Source organism: Carlito syrichta, unplaced genomic scaffold, assembly GCF_000164805.1.
Source record: "Carlito syrichta isolate Samal-C Ts95f unplaced genomic scaffold, Tarsius_syrichta-2.0.1 Scaffold315653, whole genome shotgun sequence".
Classification (NCBI taxonomy): domain Eukaryota; kingdom Metazoa; phylum Chordata; class Mammalia; order Primates; family Tarsiidae; genus Carlito; species Carlito syrichta.
Window position 1 is genome coordinate 100,862 of NW_007259749.1, and position 18,087 is coordinate 118,948.

Here is an 18,087-nt window from a genome sequence, read left to right on the forward strand (position 1 = left end):
TTTTGTAGGGGAAAAGGCCACATCTCTCTCCTGCAAAAAAAACCTGGCAAAAGATTTATGAACCCTGTCCTTCTTTGCTATAGCATGCTGTTTGAAATTCACAGGCTTGAACAAATGAACAAATATTCATCACCTCTGCTGTCTTCCTTTTTCTAGGTGCCTCCCATACTTCTTGATAAGCAGTTCTCTGAATTCACCCCGGACATCACACCAATCATTTTGGCAGCCCATACAAATAATTATGAGATAATAAAACTTTTGGTTCAGAAAGGCGTCTCCGTGCCCCGACCCCATGAGGTCCGCTGTAACTGTGTGGAATGCGTGTCCAGTTCAGATGTGGACAGCCTCCGTCACTCACGCTCCAGACTCAACATCTACAAGGCCTTGGCCAGCCCTTCTCTCATTGCACTGTCAAGCGAAGATCCTTTCCTCACAGCCTTTCAGTTAAGCTGGGAGCTTCAGGAGCTGAGCAAGGTGGAAAATGAATTCAAGTCAGAGTATGAGGAGCTGTCACGGCAGTGCAAACAATTTGCTAAGGACCTACTGGATCAGACGAGAAGTTCCAGAGAACTGGAAATCATTCTTAATTACCGAGATGACAACAGTCTGATAGAAGAACAAAGTGGAAATGATCTCGCAAGACTAAAATTGGCCATTAAGTACCGTCAAAAAGAGGTGAGTGTTGCCAGACTTGATCAATCAAAATGCCATAGAATTTAATCACACCGAAACAAATTGCTACTCACAAAATCAGTTTTTAGTTTTAGAGCGTTTTCTATTTAACTGTAAGTGAATGACATTTATTATTTGCCAGACTAATAATTACAAATCACATTGAAGCGTGGTAATAAACGGTTGGATCATTGATGTTTTGGCATCTGTGTTAAAATGTATACATTTACCATAGTACATTAGAAAAACTAATGAATTTTAGAATCTCCAGACTGAGATTTCTGGCTCTGCTAAGTCTTGTAACTTGAGAAGGTCACAGATAAATCTCTTTGAGCTTCAGTTTTGTCATCTGCTTAATGAACTTAATGTTTATAATATTAATGTATATATAAGTTGGTCCTTCATATTCACAGGTTCCACATCATCAGATTTAACCTACTGGATGGAAAATACCATATTCATGGGTGGTGGCACCTGTGGTTAAGGAGGACCAACTTTTCCTAAGCCTGGGTTTCACAGGACCAACCACTGGAGGACTAGAGCATCCACAGATTTTGGTATCCACAGGAACTCCCAGGCCAAACCCTCATAGATACAAACAGTTGTATACATATTTTTTCCTCATTTGTTTGTAGGATGTATAAAATGTATGGATGTGTGTAAAGGCTCCTAGTAAATTATAAGATATTATAAATTACAAGATAGCATATCAATAAAATACATTATTAGAAATTAATAATAAAACCTTAGTCAAGCAGCAGGTGAAAGTACTAAACCTTTATTCATATCTTGCTCAGTTTCTTGATTTGTCGCCAATAAGAAGTCAAAGAAGTTAATCTCAGGAAAGTAATACATTTCTCATGAGATTTTTATAGATTAAAAGTACTGTAGTAAATAAAGAAACTTCAGACTTACACTTGTCATCCATCATAATTGCTTTGTGTTTCCATTATGGTTTGTGTTTGAATGAGTTCTGTTTATTTCTATCTCCAGAAAATATTGATTCCCTATTTACTCTTGAATGATAGAAATTACTTGTTCCAGAGCAACACTTGGAAAAACCACATAAGATGAAAACAGAAACAGGAAAAGTAAAAGGGACTTCTGAATTCTAAAAATATACATAGCCTCTTTTGAACTTGAACCTGATGGTTCCATACTAGCCCCTACTTCATCTATTGCAACTTGCTAAATAATTAATGTTCAAGATACCTGAATATGCTTGACTTTTTCCCATTGTTCTTTGATTAGTGAGCTAATCCAGTTGTCATGGAGTCTGAAACTAGTTGAAATAAACTTTTGCCTTAATAATGAAGAGAAGAGCTTCTTTGGTGTGCATTCCCTCTGACTCTAAAATTGCATTTACAAGTTTGAGCCTGTCAGCAACATTAACTCATTTTCTTAAGTATTTGTGTTTTGGACTCAGAGACCTAATATTTTAAAGGAGCACAGATAATTTTACTATACAATTATAAAATATATTGAGGAAAAACTTCACATGATTAAAGATTTTGAAAGTACTAAATATGAAAATGAAAAGTTCTTGCACACTTTAGAGTTGATCATTTGAGCTAAGATATTGATATGGCCTAAAATTTAGGCCAATCTTTCTATAAATCCAGTATTAACCCAGTATTATACATTTCTTTATTTAGTTTCCTTTAGGGAGAGGGAGTTAAGGGATTGACACAATGATTACAAAGATCTTCTCTTATGATATATCAGTGTTGAGATTATTTTATAATTGGTGAGTGGAATAAAATTCCCGAGATTCAATCCTTGAAATGAAATGAAAACCAGAAGCAACCTTCTCTGCTCACCTGTTGCTCTTCTGCTCTCTCTGAAGCCAGTGACTCAAACCAGCTTTATTTTTTTGCCTACACTGGTTTTGGTCCTGACATCATAGCTGACATAACCTTGTCTTTAGCTGCAATGACGTTAGTGAAGGCTCAGATGTAAAATATTGATAAATTTCTTTGTCATGCCCTCATAACAGAATGTCATCAGTGATATTTCATTAACTGAAGCAACCAAATTATTGTCAAAGAGTTGTACAAGATATACATTTTAATAAGGGCTGGAGCAATGGTTCATACCTTTAATCCCAGCACTTTGGGAGTCCGATGCAGTAGAAACACTTGAGCCCAGGAGTTCCAGACAAGCCTGGGCAACATAGTGAGACCTCATCTCTACAAAAAGGGTTAGAAAAAATTAGCTGGACATAGTGTGCACCTGTAGTCCCAGCTACTAAGGAGGCTAAGACAGAGAATCACCTGCACCCAGAAGGTCAAGACCGAGGTAAGCTGTGATCATGCCACTGTCTTTCAGTCTAGGTGACAGAGAGATCTTGACTCAAAAAATAATAATACAAGTTTAATATGAATTTCTTAATTTTATATTGATCTATATTCTTACCTAAAAATCATCTTTATATACTTTAGTCATGTATTCATTTCATCATTCATTAACTCTTTCAACACATTTCACACATTCTAGGCAATGTGTGGGGCACTTGGGACTCCATGGTGACATGTCTTTATTTTTCTATTTAAAAAATTTTTTTCCAATATTTATTTATAGTTTATTTCTTTAGAGGTAAAATTTACATACAGTAAAATGATCAAAGTTTAGATGTGTGCATATGGAGTTTGACAAATGTATTCACCTGTATAATCCACACCCCACTGAGATTAGAATATTTGTATTACCCCAGAAAATCTCACTTGATTTTTCTTTTTTAAAAATATATAATCAGCTTGCTTGCTCGCTTGCTTACTTGCTTTTTCTTTCTTTCTTTCTCCTAAAAAAGAAATTTCAATAGCTTTAGGAGGAGCACTAACAATTTTTAGTTACATGAACACATTGTTTAACAATGAAGAAGTCTGGGCTTTAAGGGTACCCACTACCCCCCCACCTGTGCACATTGTACCAAATAGGTGTTTTTTTCATCCCTCCACCCCTTTCTACGCTCCACCTTCTGAGTCTTCAATGTCCATTATACCATTCTATGTGCCTCTGAGGAGTCTTAGATTATCTCCCACTTGTAAGTTAGAACATGCAGTGCTTGGTTTTTGGTTCCTGCCTTAGTTCACATGAGATTTTTTTTCTCCAATTCCATCTAAGTTGCTGCAAAAGACATTATTTATTCTTTTTTATGACTGAAGAGTCTTCTACATTTTCATTATCCACTGATCCGTTGATAGGCATTTAGGTTGATTTCACATTTTTGCAATTGTGAATTGTACTGCGAATTGTGCAATTTTTTGTACAGTGACATCTGATTCTTTGGGTAGATACTTAGTAGTAGAATTACTGAATTAAATGACAGATTTACTTTTAGTTTTTGAGAGGTCTTCATACTTATTTCCATAGAGGTTATACTAATTTGCACTCCCACAAACAGTGTATAAGCATTCCCTTTTCATTCATGGTGACATATCTTAGAAAGCTTTCTCAGGAAAGAAAATAAAACATTAAATATATATTGCTTCTAATTTTGTTCCTGAGCCACTAAAAATGTTCATCCCTATTGAACATATTTTTCTTTGCTTAGGTTCTTTTGTATATTTAATGAATATACAAAGTAAGTCAATGTCAAAGCCTATCAAATAAAAAAGTGCAAATCTGATCCCTTGTTAGGTAAGTCAGAAACAAAGCAATGGAAGTCATTTGATCATTCCTAACACTTCTTTCAAGATGTTAGTACTTTTTGCTAATATAACATTTTGAAATTGAAGGATGATGAAAGCTAATAAAGTGAGATAAAAGCTGACTAAAACTGTACAACATGTAACAAGAAAATAAGAATTAATACTATATTTTGAAAGATACATTTTTAAACACATTGCATTTGCATTCTCTCCTTTCAAGTTTTGACATTTCAGTGGAGAAAAAAATTAAAGCAAAATTCTTACGTGGTTTTTCTGGAGTATCTTTCATTTACTATCAAAGAGCATATTTCCCTTGGGTTGGTAATTTTCCTAAAGTATCATTAGCTGATCTCATTATAAAAAAAAAAATCAAGAATAAAATTTCACTCTCATATATATTCTTGGAAAAAATAGACTGTGTTTTACAATGCATATTCCTAATTATTCAGAAATTATTGACTTCAGAATATAAGATTTAAGATTTTCTAGTAAGAGCATGTGTCTTTAAAACTCTGCTTTAGCATACATGTCTTGCCTTATGTAATTTTTCCACAGGTTTCCCTTGGTTTAGTGTAAACAAGTTTAGGTTTGTTTTTGGTACATCTCTCACGCTTTGGAATACCTTTCACTAACCTTCACATAAGTCCTGCCCACTCTTCAAAGGTCATTGCACCTCTCACCTCACCCAGGGGGGAGTCTGTGAAGTAAGCCCCCTTCATGGTCTCTTTGGGATAAAAGCCCTTATTATACACATTCTATATTGCATTGTGTTATTTCATTTTCCTCTCCTCCTCTGAGTGGTGAGTGTCAGCAACATATCTGACTTGTTCACCAATCACACTGCTGTGCCTGGCATATATAAAACATGTTCAGAAATGAATGCACTTGGATGAAGTTAAAGAATCTTTTAGTTATGTGTGGTTCTTTCCATGTTTCTTTGCCTGATTAAATTGCAGTGTATAAGTTATTCTCCTAATAATAGCTTTCTTATGAGTTAAAATCTTAAAACAATTTGTGTTACTAGCATTTGATTGCATTCTTGTTCTGGTACTTCCTAATGTTATCCGGAGAGAAAGGTCTTCATTAATCACATAACATATTTTTACATTTTCATTTTATATTTTTTCTAGGCAGAAAACCTAGAAAGAAGAATTTTCTTATTTCTAATAATTCTGGCCTATTGATGTTGTCGTTATATTAATCATATACTAGCAGAACAAATATATTATGGTAATTTAAGTCAATATATATTAGGAACTGGGTTGTTACTATGGATTATTATACCTAAGAGTCCAGATAAATCCCTTAAGTATGAATTATTTGTTTGTTTTTAATTTAAAAAAAAAACTGAATCACAATTTTACTCTGTTAAATGTTTAAGCAAGGATGCAAATTCACATCTTAACTACAAAACCTGCTCTAACCATCACACCATATTGCCTCAACCTACATAGAGTCCTGGTGAACATCTGGTAAAACTAAGAAAACTACAACTAATAGCCTAATTTAGTTTAGCACGTAAGTTTATCTTATTATTCAACTTCCCTGTAATGAAAGTGTTGCATTTCAACATAATGGGTTTTTTTTTGTTTTGTTTTCACATTGTGCTGGAGCACTTCATTTCTTCAAATAGTACAGAACCTCTTTTTCCTTTCTTTATCACCCCACTTATACCTATTGTGCTTCAATAACCTTTTAAATTTCATTCTGAGATGGAAAAAGGGAAACCTTTGGACCAAGACTAGACACCAGAACTCCCATCCCAATGTCACTCATTAAAATAAATAATATCAGAGGAAGCAGAAAAAGAAAATAAAACCCAGAGCCATGTTCCAGTATCCTTAGAACTGATTCTTCTCCTGAGTATTAGGTCAAGGTGACATATGACTAAGAACATGTCTCAGACAAGGAACGTATCCCTTGGTTCCTGGCATGATTCTTGCAGATGTAGAATCTATGGCAGTTAAAATTACTCCCACATTAGTCCTCTTGCTAATATTTGTAAGATCACTGAATGTGAATAAGGAGGTAGAATAATAATTGAAATCAGTGAAATACGTTATTCTGCGTGAAACCATTACAGTTAAATTTTCTTATAACTTTTCATTTTTTTCAGATTAGAGAATATAGTTTATTTAGAAAGTAAATTAGAGGGAGAGAGAGAGAGAGATGATTCACCTCCCCAATATAGGGGCGGGGGCAAAGTCAGGAAGATGGCGACAGCCATAGCTCAAGGAGCACATGGCCACACCAGAGTCTAGCGAGGCAACGGTGGTCATGTTCTGGCCCTAACTTTTCAAATCACAGTGAAAAAATGAAAAATCTCTACATAGTAAGTATATATACATAAAATTTGCTTTTCCCTTTAATGAAGGTATGTCAGAAGCTTTGCAACATTTACTTAAGCTTTGGTACTAGTCTGGGTTTTCTCCTATACATGAACGGGATTGTCAAAGAAGAAGAGAAACAACATTTGAATAGTCCTCTACTCATAACCTCCTTACCTTCTGTTTATCCAGTCAGGAGAATGAAGAAAATATGAAGAGATTCATGTCAACCAAATGTCATCTGTAGCATTATAAACAGAATTAATTCTGAATATTACGTAGCTATAGCTTTTTAAAACTCCCTTACAGCAGTCAAAATTTTGGGTATTGTTTCTAGATTTATTTAAAACTCCTTAATATGAAATCAAGAAATAAGACTTCTTTTAGAAAAGAGACACAGAGACTGAGTAGAGTCTAGGAACAGAGGAACCACAATGAGTATAGCCCTAATATAGCCAGGGGATACCTAAGTTGAGAGTTGGGGAGGGGTGGAGAGGAGAGCTTCAGAAGAGTGCTTGAGCAGTGAAATAACAAATAGAGCAGAAACAGCAGAAATTGTGTTTTTTTTAATCTGCTTAGAATTGGACGTGTCTATATCTCATGGACTTTGTTTTCTTTTTGTATAAACACCTTATTAATAAGTTTATCATACCCAAATGATTTTAATTTTATTTGAAAAAGGAAATGCATAACCACCTAAATTCAATCTTGCTGCAGTATGAACTTCATATTAAAAACCAATCAAAAAAAACAACTGAATTTACCACTCATGTTCTGTATCTACCTGAAATCTACATCTGAGATCAATCATGAGATATCATTTTGTGCTTCTATTAGTATTTGAAGGAAAATAACATCTTTCTATATATATTTTTTATTTTGAAACCACCAACATTCAAGGATGTACCTCTATACATCTTAGAAAAAAAATGTTTTCCCTTGACTTAGGTCAAAATTAATTATTGCTTTTTCTTTTTTATGGCAGGAATATTCCTTGATTGCACACGTTCATTTTTATAATTATTATTTGTTTTCACATTTTGTTTCTACAATTGAACACCTTAACTCTAATCTTGCCTGTTCCAATTCATTACCCACAGCGCTACTAAAGGTTTTTTGTTTTGTTTTTTGGAAACACAAGTATAAAAAGAACTTTGTCAGTTATAGCACTGAGTCCCATGTCCATGGGAAACCTTCATTTTGATCATCATGAATCTGAGCACAAGAGCTCTGTATAAAGCATTGTAGTGTCTATCAGGCAAAGTACAACTGCTACAGCACGTTTATGTGAGTTCTGCCCAAATCTTCAGTTTTGCCCTTCATAACATCTACCATCACTACTTATAGTCCACATTTCAGTCAAGTGGGAACACTATTTACACAGTTGTACTATTTTCCCCCATTGAACCTTTGTAATAGAATGACATCTGCCCTATTTCACTGTGCCCATCTATTGTAATAGATTTCACCTGGATCATATTAGCGTCACCTGGAAGATTTTTAAATATTACATTGCTGCTTATTGCCCACCTTCAAACCAGTTAAACCAGAACACCTGGAATGTGGTTCCCTATATAAAAGGCTAAGCACATGCAGAAAGATACCATATATCATTTTACTATACTATGCAGCAGAAATGGTTGACTTCATCATCTAACATTTTAATATTTGTTATAAATATTCATCTTTGTCTTGAGTTGCATAACTCTTCTAAATATAAAAAAGTTTATTTTTCTTAAGTCTACTGCTATAACAGGTACTCTGAACCATTTATATTAAGATATACATTGTCACCAAAAAAAATAATGTGTAAATTTTATTCCTGCCCCTAAAGATCTCCATGCTCTACCTTTTCCCATTATAGGCTTTCAAAAGCAACTTACGTTATTCGGCACATACTTGATATTAACTTACCTAACTGAATTTCTTTTTAAAATATATTTCAGGCATCTGCTCTGTATGTCTTTTGAACCTGACTGCCACACTTCAGAAATCTAGCAACTCATAGAAATGATTTTAATACATGAGACTCCACTTAGCATCGTAAATAATCATGAGACCTGCAAAAGGGGTAAAAAGCAGCATGCCTCTAGCTTAGTGTTCTCCCCTGCTGTTCTGCAGAGTACACTCACTGACCAATTGCTGAGTCCCTGCCTCTCTTTTCCTCCACATGTGTACACATCACACCTTCTGTTGCTAGGCAAAGGCAACATAGATCACAGGTTCCCTAATGTTTCATCCCACCCTCTTCCTAGGGACCAAACCTTTCAGTGCCTACACCCTCGTAATGGGTGAAGCTGCTCAGGTCTTGTCAACCAGACTGATGAAACCATGACAAATCATTAGGCATTTAATTTAACACTAGGTTTTTAGAGCTTGGAATTCAATCCCTATGAATTTCTTTACATTTCTAACCATTTTCTTTTAATTCTTATCTGAAAGTTATTTTTTCTCCATAGTTAAATTTGAAAATTGTATGTGTCCAAAACATTGTGCACATTTATCATTTTAAATGGCACTGATTAAAAGGTGAAAAATGTATATCTCATAAAACACAAAATAGCAAATCTTAACTTTAAATTAGACATAAGGCAGTTTTTATTTGGTACTGCTTTAAATAGATACAAACAAAATTAAGCAATCTATTATTAGGGAAGTATACTCTTCTGCTCACTTGACAAAAATGTGCATGTCTGCATGATAGGTAACTCTTTCTGATGCAGCTTTCATTTGTCATAAACATAAAGACATTAGGATAAGAATATCTTTAAAAAATTTCATAGTGTGTTTGATACCTTCTCTTGGTCCTCAGAGGAATTGTTCTTCTGTATAAAACTAGTACTTCTAACTCCATGATGATTAGCAAGCAAGGGCAATCAATATAATTAGCAGGTTTCCATTATTCAGATACTATCATTTAGTTTGTCAGGATGAAGAACCATTTATTTTGTTTCTTTTGCACAAAACTTCACATTTATACTTCAAGACTGTTTTCTCCTTTGCCTCTATTTAGTGACCCAAATTTTCTCTGTCTCTCATCACTAAACACAATTAAGAATTGTCAGTTTTTGAAGTTATGAACTTCCCATCCCACATGTGTCCTGGAAAAATACAGAAAGCCAATAGCTTGCTTCTGGAAATTTATGAAACAGGAACATTATAGTTCTCAAGAAACTTTTGGTGGTTTTGAAAGATAAACTTCTGTAAGAGTTTCCTTATAGATTACACATATGAGAAGGAATTTTCAAAGCCAATCTTTAACCCTCCTTATCCTTTGGCCATATTAGGCGTATTCACAATTTTCCAAGTAGAGAGTAATTATTTTATGTTTGAAATTTTGGAAACAAAAAACATAAAGTAAAACTCTCTAGGATTTGTGACATCTGTGCTTTAATTTGGTGAAACTGAATTATAAAACTGTGTGTTTACCAAAGGCTTCTGCGTGGTATGTTCTATATCACATGGCATTCTGTTTTTGTTTTTAATCAAACTCTGTTTCCTTTCTCTTCCAGAATTTAGGGAACAGGTAATATCATGCCCTCTGCAGTCACAGAAAGAGTTAACTAAGTCATTCATCCTCCATGGTTCTTTTGTCACCTTGATCTACCCACTTGTCAGCTGCCTTCTTGTTTGTAAAAGCCTGTTATTTTTCCCCCCACAGCACTGATTCAGTATTGCATGATAGATGCTGTTGTCATTTTTCTCCATGGCATTCTCTAAGCACTGTGATTTCCCCAGGAAGTTCTGGGACATGTAGCCTTGAAACCTCTTTTCACTGTCTGCCTACCCTCTTTTTAATTAATTTATTTGTAATTGCCAAATAAATAATAATTGTACATATTCATGAGAGACATAGTGACGTTTTGATACACAAAACATATAGTGATCAGATCAGGGTAATTAGCATAGCCATCATCACAAACATCTGATTTTCCTCTTAAACCACTGAAGTGAAACTGAATATCATTTTTTAAAAAAAAAATTTATTTTAAAGATGTCTTATTGGCAGCTACTAAGACAGAGAACATATGAGAAGACTTGTAGAGGGGATTGGGGCTATAGTTACAAAAATGTTCGTTCTTTCTTAGTTCAATTTCACAAAAGTTTACAGGGTATTGAAGACTAAGAACATAAAAATGAGGAGATGCTAGGCCAAGTTTGAATTTCTTCCAGATATTTTCTAGACCTAAGACTTTTTACTCTTGCATGGGTAATAAAATGTAGTCAAAAGCTATCCTTTTAAAGTCCAGGAAGATGATTCCTAACTTTGCCCGAGGTTTTTATGGAAGGATTCTAGGAAACAAAGTGCCTTAATTTTCAGTGGAAAACTAACATTTATTTAGGCAAAAAGTTAGAAAAAGGCATTATGGAGAAGTAGCACTACGTGCAGTCTCATGAAGGCCAAAGAGAACATGAAACATGAAGGGCACCGTCTGTGTCCTTCTTTCTATCCTTATTCCTACTCCATGGCCTCTACTATTGATTTCTGTTTGCTGGGTGGGTGCATGGTTCCTTTATTGGATCTCTGCTCATATTATCACCTTCTTAGTGAAGACTTCCAGAACACCCAATCTAATTTGTATCCTCTTCTTGTACTTTTTATTTTTATTCCCATTTTCTTTTACATCAGTTTTATTTTCATCAAGGCCTTTATCAAAATCCAAAATAATTTTATTTAATTTATGTTTATTTATTATCTATCTTCCTCCAACTGTGTTTGTCTAACTTTGGTATTAGTGCAATTCCAGTGCCTGAACAAGTGCTTAGAACTTAGAAGGTCTAAATAAATGATCACCAATTTGGGTGGGACAGAAGCTGAGATTAGAAGAGGAAAAAAGTAAAGAATAGGTCATAAAGACCTAGGATAAGAAATCTTAAGGTATGTAGATTTTATAAAATACTGTGATATTTAATCATGTTTTAAATATGTAAGTCAACATTATCTTGATTATTTTTTCAAACTCCTATTGAATCCAAAAATGAACACATTGTCTTTCTGTTTAAGCCTGGTCCTTCTTCTGTCATCTCTATTAAAGTAAGTGGCAGCCGGGCTCGGTGGCTCAGCCTGTAATCCTGTGCCTTTGGGAGGCTGAGGTGAGTGAATTGCCTGAGCCCGTGGGTTCGAGACCCACCTGGGCAAATTGGTGAGCCCTCATCTCTACAATAAATCAAAAAAGTAGCCGGGTGTGGAAGCGCACGCCCGTAGTTCCAGCTACTCGGAAGGCTGAGGCGGAAGGATCGTCGGAGCCCAGCAGGTCGAGGCTGCAGTGGCCAGGAGCAGCCACTGCACTCCAGTCTGGGCGACAGAGTGAGACTCCAACTCAAATAAAAAATAAAAATAAAAATAAAAAATAAAGTAAGTGGCAACTCCCACTTAGTCATGTTAGAAATCTGAGCCATCTTTGATTGTTTTATAGCCATCATCTCCAAAATCTTGATAGGGTAGTTGAGAGTTGGCTGCAAAATTAAAGACCTGATTACCCTTCTCTTGAACCAGAGCTTACCTTGGCTATGTGCCCGACCAATAGAATGTGAAAGAAGTGACTTTATTCCTAGGCTTTCTGGGAGCCCTGAGCTGCTATGTAAGCGTTCTGACTATCCCGTGGCCAAAATGCTGAAGAAGCCATGGCTAGGCACCTTTGCTGATTATCCCACTAAGCAGTCTTCTAACCCTTCCCTCTAGTGGCAAGACTTGTAGAGAAGTCATCTTGGGCCCTCCCCCAACACACCTTCACACCAGCCGTCCTCTAGCTAGATACTGTTCCGTGATCTGTTGCTGCCAGGTGAAACAAAATAACCAGCCAACTGAGCCTGAGGTCTGCCCAAATTCCAGTTCAGAAAAGTCTGAAATAGTATAAATTGTTGTTTTAAGTCACCACATTTTGAAGCATAGACAATCAAGGCTCTTGTCAGTCACCAAAGCCTGTCAATCTTATTGTCAATTATAACTCCTAAATATTTCCCAAATTTTTTCCTTCTCTTCCAGCCATTCTGCTTTGTCTTTATGAATTTGACAGCTCTAGGTACCTCATATAAGTGAAATATTACAGTATTTGTCTTGTTTTTTTGTGACTGGCTTACTTTATTTAGCAATATGTCTTCAGTTTACCTAGGTTATAGCATGAGTCAAAATCCCCTTCCTTTTTAAGGCTAAGTAAAATTCTATTCTATGTATATATATTTTGTTTATCTATTAATTCATCAATAGACTTTTGGATTGTTTCCATCTTTTGGTTATTGGGAATAACATTGCTATATTATGGTTTTTTTTTTTAATGCTAACCTGGTTCTCTATCCTTTATTTTGTGTGTGCTATACAATAATAATCCAAGCTTCTTAACAGGATATATCACATATGAACCCTAATTTCTGCTTTTTCTCATCTTTTGCGCCTTTCTGACTTGCATTTTATGCTAATCAATTCTAGATTGCTTAGTGTGTCCTCTCCCATGCTGTGCTCCGTGTATGTTATCATTATGCATTTTCTCATTGTTTTATTAGCTTAAAGTATAAGCATTAGCTTTGGCTACATCTTCTTTCTTTAGTATGTTGAGACATAGTCTTCAAAAATATTCCCACATTTTCCTATCAGGATGTGCTGGTTCTCACTCCTCTATATCAGGAGTGTGTACATTTATCACACTATTTTATAATTCATTGTTTTGGTCTCATTCCTTCATGAGACTGTGAGCACCTTGAAGCCACGAACTGTGATTTTTATTTTTCCATATTCAGCAACTACAATGGCACAGGCACATGGTGTGAGCTAAATAAATGTCTGTGGAATTAACATTACTTTCTTTTCTTCAAGTTAAGCAATCTATTTTTATAATGCCTTGATGCTAGTCCTCTGAAGAGATTGTATGCTGGATAATGACTTGATCATTGGTGAGGAGAAAATAACAAAGCTTTGTGTACAATTTTTCTACCTCCATAGGCAGAAATATGGGGGTTGAGAAAATATGGGTCACTGCCCATATTCAATTATTATACATATTCATGCCGTTTATGTATGTAACACTGGTAAACACTATGGGGAAAGATAAAAGGAACAGTCAATATCTTCCCAGGGGCAAGGGAAAAGGGAGGTACTGTGTAAATAATATGTGAACAAACATATAAAAATGATTTTGTGTAAGTTTCCTTTCTATTATTTTAATTAAAGAAAAATCATTAGATATAAATGTAGATAAAATTATTTTAATAACATTGACAAATTTCCATTTTTATGCTCTTTATTGTTTTTTGTCTGTTCAAACAAATATTACTGAAAATATTTATATAGGATTAATCATATAAAGTTTTGATGTCAGAAAGTTGTAATAGCTATTAAAATATAACCAACATTGTTGTTTTGAACCATTTTAATTTTGTCTTTCTTATGTGCCATCTCTTTTTTTTCCATTCTTGTTATAATTATGCTTTATCATTAAAACATGGACTATTGAAGAAATGACTGCTGCTGCTAAGTCCGTCTACCACTTGAACTCTAGAGGCAGAGTTTTTATTTCACAGCTCCTTTTGTTAAGGAAAAAATGATCAATATCCTAGGACATATAAAGAGCATCAGCCTTTAAACCTTCTATGTGCTGATTGTGTAGATTGAGTGTTTTCGAATCTTGACCTGTTATTTTTGGAAAAGACAATCTGTAAATATGCAAGAAAATTTGTTATCTAGAAATAGTGGAGAGTGACGATCTAAAAACCAATGTTAATAATACATATTTTAAATAGCAAAATTTTAAATGCAAACATTGTCTTGCTTATAATATTAGTTTGGACAAAAATAATTTGGCTAAAATCTAATGCATTATGGGTTGACTTCTTTTTAAACAAAATATAGAGAATATAATTAACCTTTTCTTAATAACTTAGAGCTTCAAAATGAACTTTAGTTTATTATACTTTGTGGTCTAGTTTAGGATGTTTAACCACTCATATTAATACTAGTGTCAAAGCAGTTGTTTTTAGTAGTTTCTAATTCTGAACAATTTTGGAGTAGGCAACCCAACAACTACTCCAGGTCAAAGTGTTCATAGTATTCTCTTTCTATTCCTTTTCATTTCTGTAGAATCAATAATAATGTTCCTATTTTAATTTCTGATTTTAGTAATTTGATACTTCCCTCCTTTTATATTTGGTCAGTCTCACTGAGAGTAGGTCAACTTCGATGAATTTTTTGAATAGCCAATTTTTTGTTTCATTAATTCTCTCTATTATTTTTTAATCTGTATTTTGTTTATCTCTTCTCTCATTTTACTGTTTTCTTTCCTCTGCTAGTTTTGAATTTATTTGTCTTTTTCTAGTATTTTTTTTTCCTCCCTTAATTTTTAGGTCAATTTTTAGGAGTTTTAGGAATTGCCACACTGATTTCCACAGAGGTCATGCTAGTTTACACTCCCACCCACAATGTAGAAGTGTTCCCTTTTTGCCACATCCTTTCTAGCATCTGTTATTTTTTGAGTTATTGATGATGGCCGCTCTCACTGGTTTTTAAAATAAATTGTTTATTTGAGATCTTTCCACTTTTGTGACATAAACATTTATAGCTATAAATTTCCTCTTTAGCACTGTTTTCTCTGTGTCCTATAAATGTTGGTAAGTTGTGTTTTTGTTTTCATTAATATCTATTTTCTATTCCTTTGTTTTTTTTCTTTCATCCATTGGTTAAGAGTATGTTATCTGTTTTTCACAAATTTGTGAATGTTTTCTATTTTCCTTCTGTTACTGGCTTCCAATTTAATCCTGTTGTATTCACCAAGATACTTTGAGTGATATCTATATTTTAAAATCCATTGAGATTTAATGTGTGATCTAACACATAGTCCTTCCTGGAAAATATTCCATTGGTTGGTTGTGTTATTCCTATTCTCTATTTCTCTACTTAAAAGAAGGCTGTTCAATCTATTCTTGAGAGAGGGGTATTGAAGTCTCTATTATTGTAAATTGTTTAGTTCTACCTTGAATTCTGTCATAAATTGCTTCATGTATTTTAATGGACTGCTAATGTGTGTCAATGTTTATAATAATTATATCTTCTTGCCCTCATTATACCCTGTGTTACTAAATAATGTGCTTTTTAAAAATCTCTTGGCACATTTTTTTTTTTAATTTAAAGCCTATTTTGTCTAACATTAGTACAGCCATTCCTGATCTCTTTGGGTTACTACTTTCCTGAACAGCTTTTTCCATTCTTCCACTTCCAACCTATTTGTGCCTTGAACTTAAAATAAGCCTGCTGTAAAGAGCACATAGATGGATCATGTCTTCTTCAATCTCTTTTGCTTGGAGACATTGATCCATTTACATTTAAATTAAAAATTACTAGTAAGGAGGTATTTCTGTCATTTTGCTATTTGTTTTTGTTCCTTATTTCCTTCATTATTGTCTTCTTTTGTGTATAACTGAGTTTTTGCAGTAAACTTTTTTAATTACCATTTTATTTTCTTTTGTGTATATTCCAAAGCTATTTCCTTTGTGGTTTCCATAGGGATTATACTTAACATTCTAATGTCATAGCACTCTAATTTGAATTTATACCATCGTAACGTCAACAACATACAAAAATTTATTCCTTTATAGCTTCTTCTTTAACTGCTTTCAGTTGTTGATGTCACAAAATTATAACCTTATACATTGTGTGTCAAAAATACATTTGTCCCTTAAATTATGTAGAAAACACGATGTGGAGTTATAAACCAAAGTTATAATAATACTATCTTTTATAATTACCCTTGTATTTACATTTACTGTGATCTTTGCTTCTTCATACAGGTTTACATTACTGTCTCATGTCTTTGCATTCAAACCTGCAGAACTCCATTTAGCATTTCTTGTAGAACAGTCCAGTGGTAGTGAACTCCCTCAGTTTTTGTTTATCCCAAAATGTCTATTTATCCCTCACTTTTGAAGGACAATTTTTCCAGGTATAGGATTATTCTTTTATCTAAACTACTTTCCTTAGGTATGATTGACATGTGAAAAGCAATATATATTTAATATAGCTCTATATTCTTGCTTGGCAATATGTATTTTTTCTATTATTACATTAAGTATATCAGTAAACTGTCTTCTGGCATCCAAAGTTTCTGGGGAGAAATAAGTTGATAATCTTATTTAGAATTCTTTGTATATGATGTGTCTCTTCCTTGATATTACATTCTCTCTTGAGAAGCTTTTAATAATTTTCTTCCATCTATGAAACTCTGTCTTTGAAGCTGCTGAGTGCAGTTTTTACCTCAGTTACTGCAATTTTCAGCTCCAGTATTTATTTTTGGTTTCCTTTTTTTCATTTCCTATTTCTTTGTTGATTTTCCCTTTGGTCCATACATCAATTTCTTGAATTTATCCATGTTTTCCTTTAATTCCTTGTGTGTATTCAAGACAGTTTGAAAGTGTTTGTCCAGTAGATCTGCCATCAGGCCTTTCTCAGGGAAGATTTCTGTTGATTTACTGTTAATTTCTCCTCCAGTTAGCATTCATTTCTTCAGACACTCACCAACTCAGCTTTTTGTGTACTCACTCAACTAAAAATTATTGAATGCTTCTGATATGGTAGACATTCTCAAATTAATTTTATTCAAAAAAGCAAAGCCTCAGTTGTAGTGTTGGGTCTTTCTAGAGACTTGTTTTTTTTGTTTTTGTTTTTGTTTTTTTTAATCAATAATCAATATTTTTTTATTATAGTTTTGTCGGGTACAGTTACGGTTAGGTATACAAATACGTTTCATTCAGGCACCCTGTTGATAAGAGGTGTTTCCCCATCCCCAGACAGATATTTACTACCGTTAATCCCATCCCGCCCCCCATAGTTTCCCACTACTGTCAGTCATTCTCTTATAGTATCACATTGGATGTTAAAGGTCCATTATATGAGTGAGAACATGTGATACTCGGATCTTTGTTTCTGTGAGAGGTCACTCAGTATTATAGACTCTAGTTCCATTCAGGTTCCTGCGAAATTCATGATTTTGTTCCTTTTTATGGCTGCGTAGTTTTCCATCGTGTATATGTACCAAATTTTTTTAATCCAGTCTTCTTTTGATGGGCAACATGGTTGCTTCCAGGTTCTTGTTATTGTGAACAATGTTGCAATAAACATATGTGTGCAGGTATCTTTTTTATAGAGTGATTTAGTTCTTCAGGATATATTCCCAGTAGGGGGTTTGCGGGGTCATATGGGAGGTTGATATTTAGAGCTTTTAGGAATCACCACATTGTTTTCCACAGAGGTTGCATTAGTTTACACTCCCACCAACAGTGTAGAAGTGTTCCCTTTTCGCCACACCCTCTCTAGCAGGTTATTTTTTGAGTTGTTGATAATTGCCATTCTGACTGGAGTTAGGTGGTATCTCAGTGTGGTTTTGATTTGCATCTCCCTGATGATTAGTGAGGTTGAACATTTCTTCATGTGTCTGTTGGCAGCTCGGATGTCTTCC

At 34.3% G+C, this 18,087-nt stretch overlaps 1 protein-coding gene across 7 annotated transcripts in view; it reads left to right on the top strand.

Moving 5' to 3' along the window:
• The window catches only part of TRPC4 (transient receptor potential cation channel subfamily C member 4), a 174,607-nt gene that overhangs the window by 66,035 nt on the left and 90,485 nt on the right, over positions 1–18,087 (top strand). For 6 of the 7 annotated variants that reach the window (XM_008073127.1, XM_008073129.1, XM_008073125.1 and 3 more), the window contains exon 2: positions 157–675. The exons of the other annotated variant lie outside the window; for it this stretch is intronic. In XM_008073127.1, coding sequence (XP_008071318.1) covers positions 157–675 — 519 coding nt within the window. The remainder of the gene's footprint in view (positions 1–156; positions 676–18,087) is intronic. 7 annotated transcript variants of the gene reach the window in all.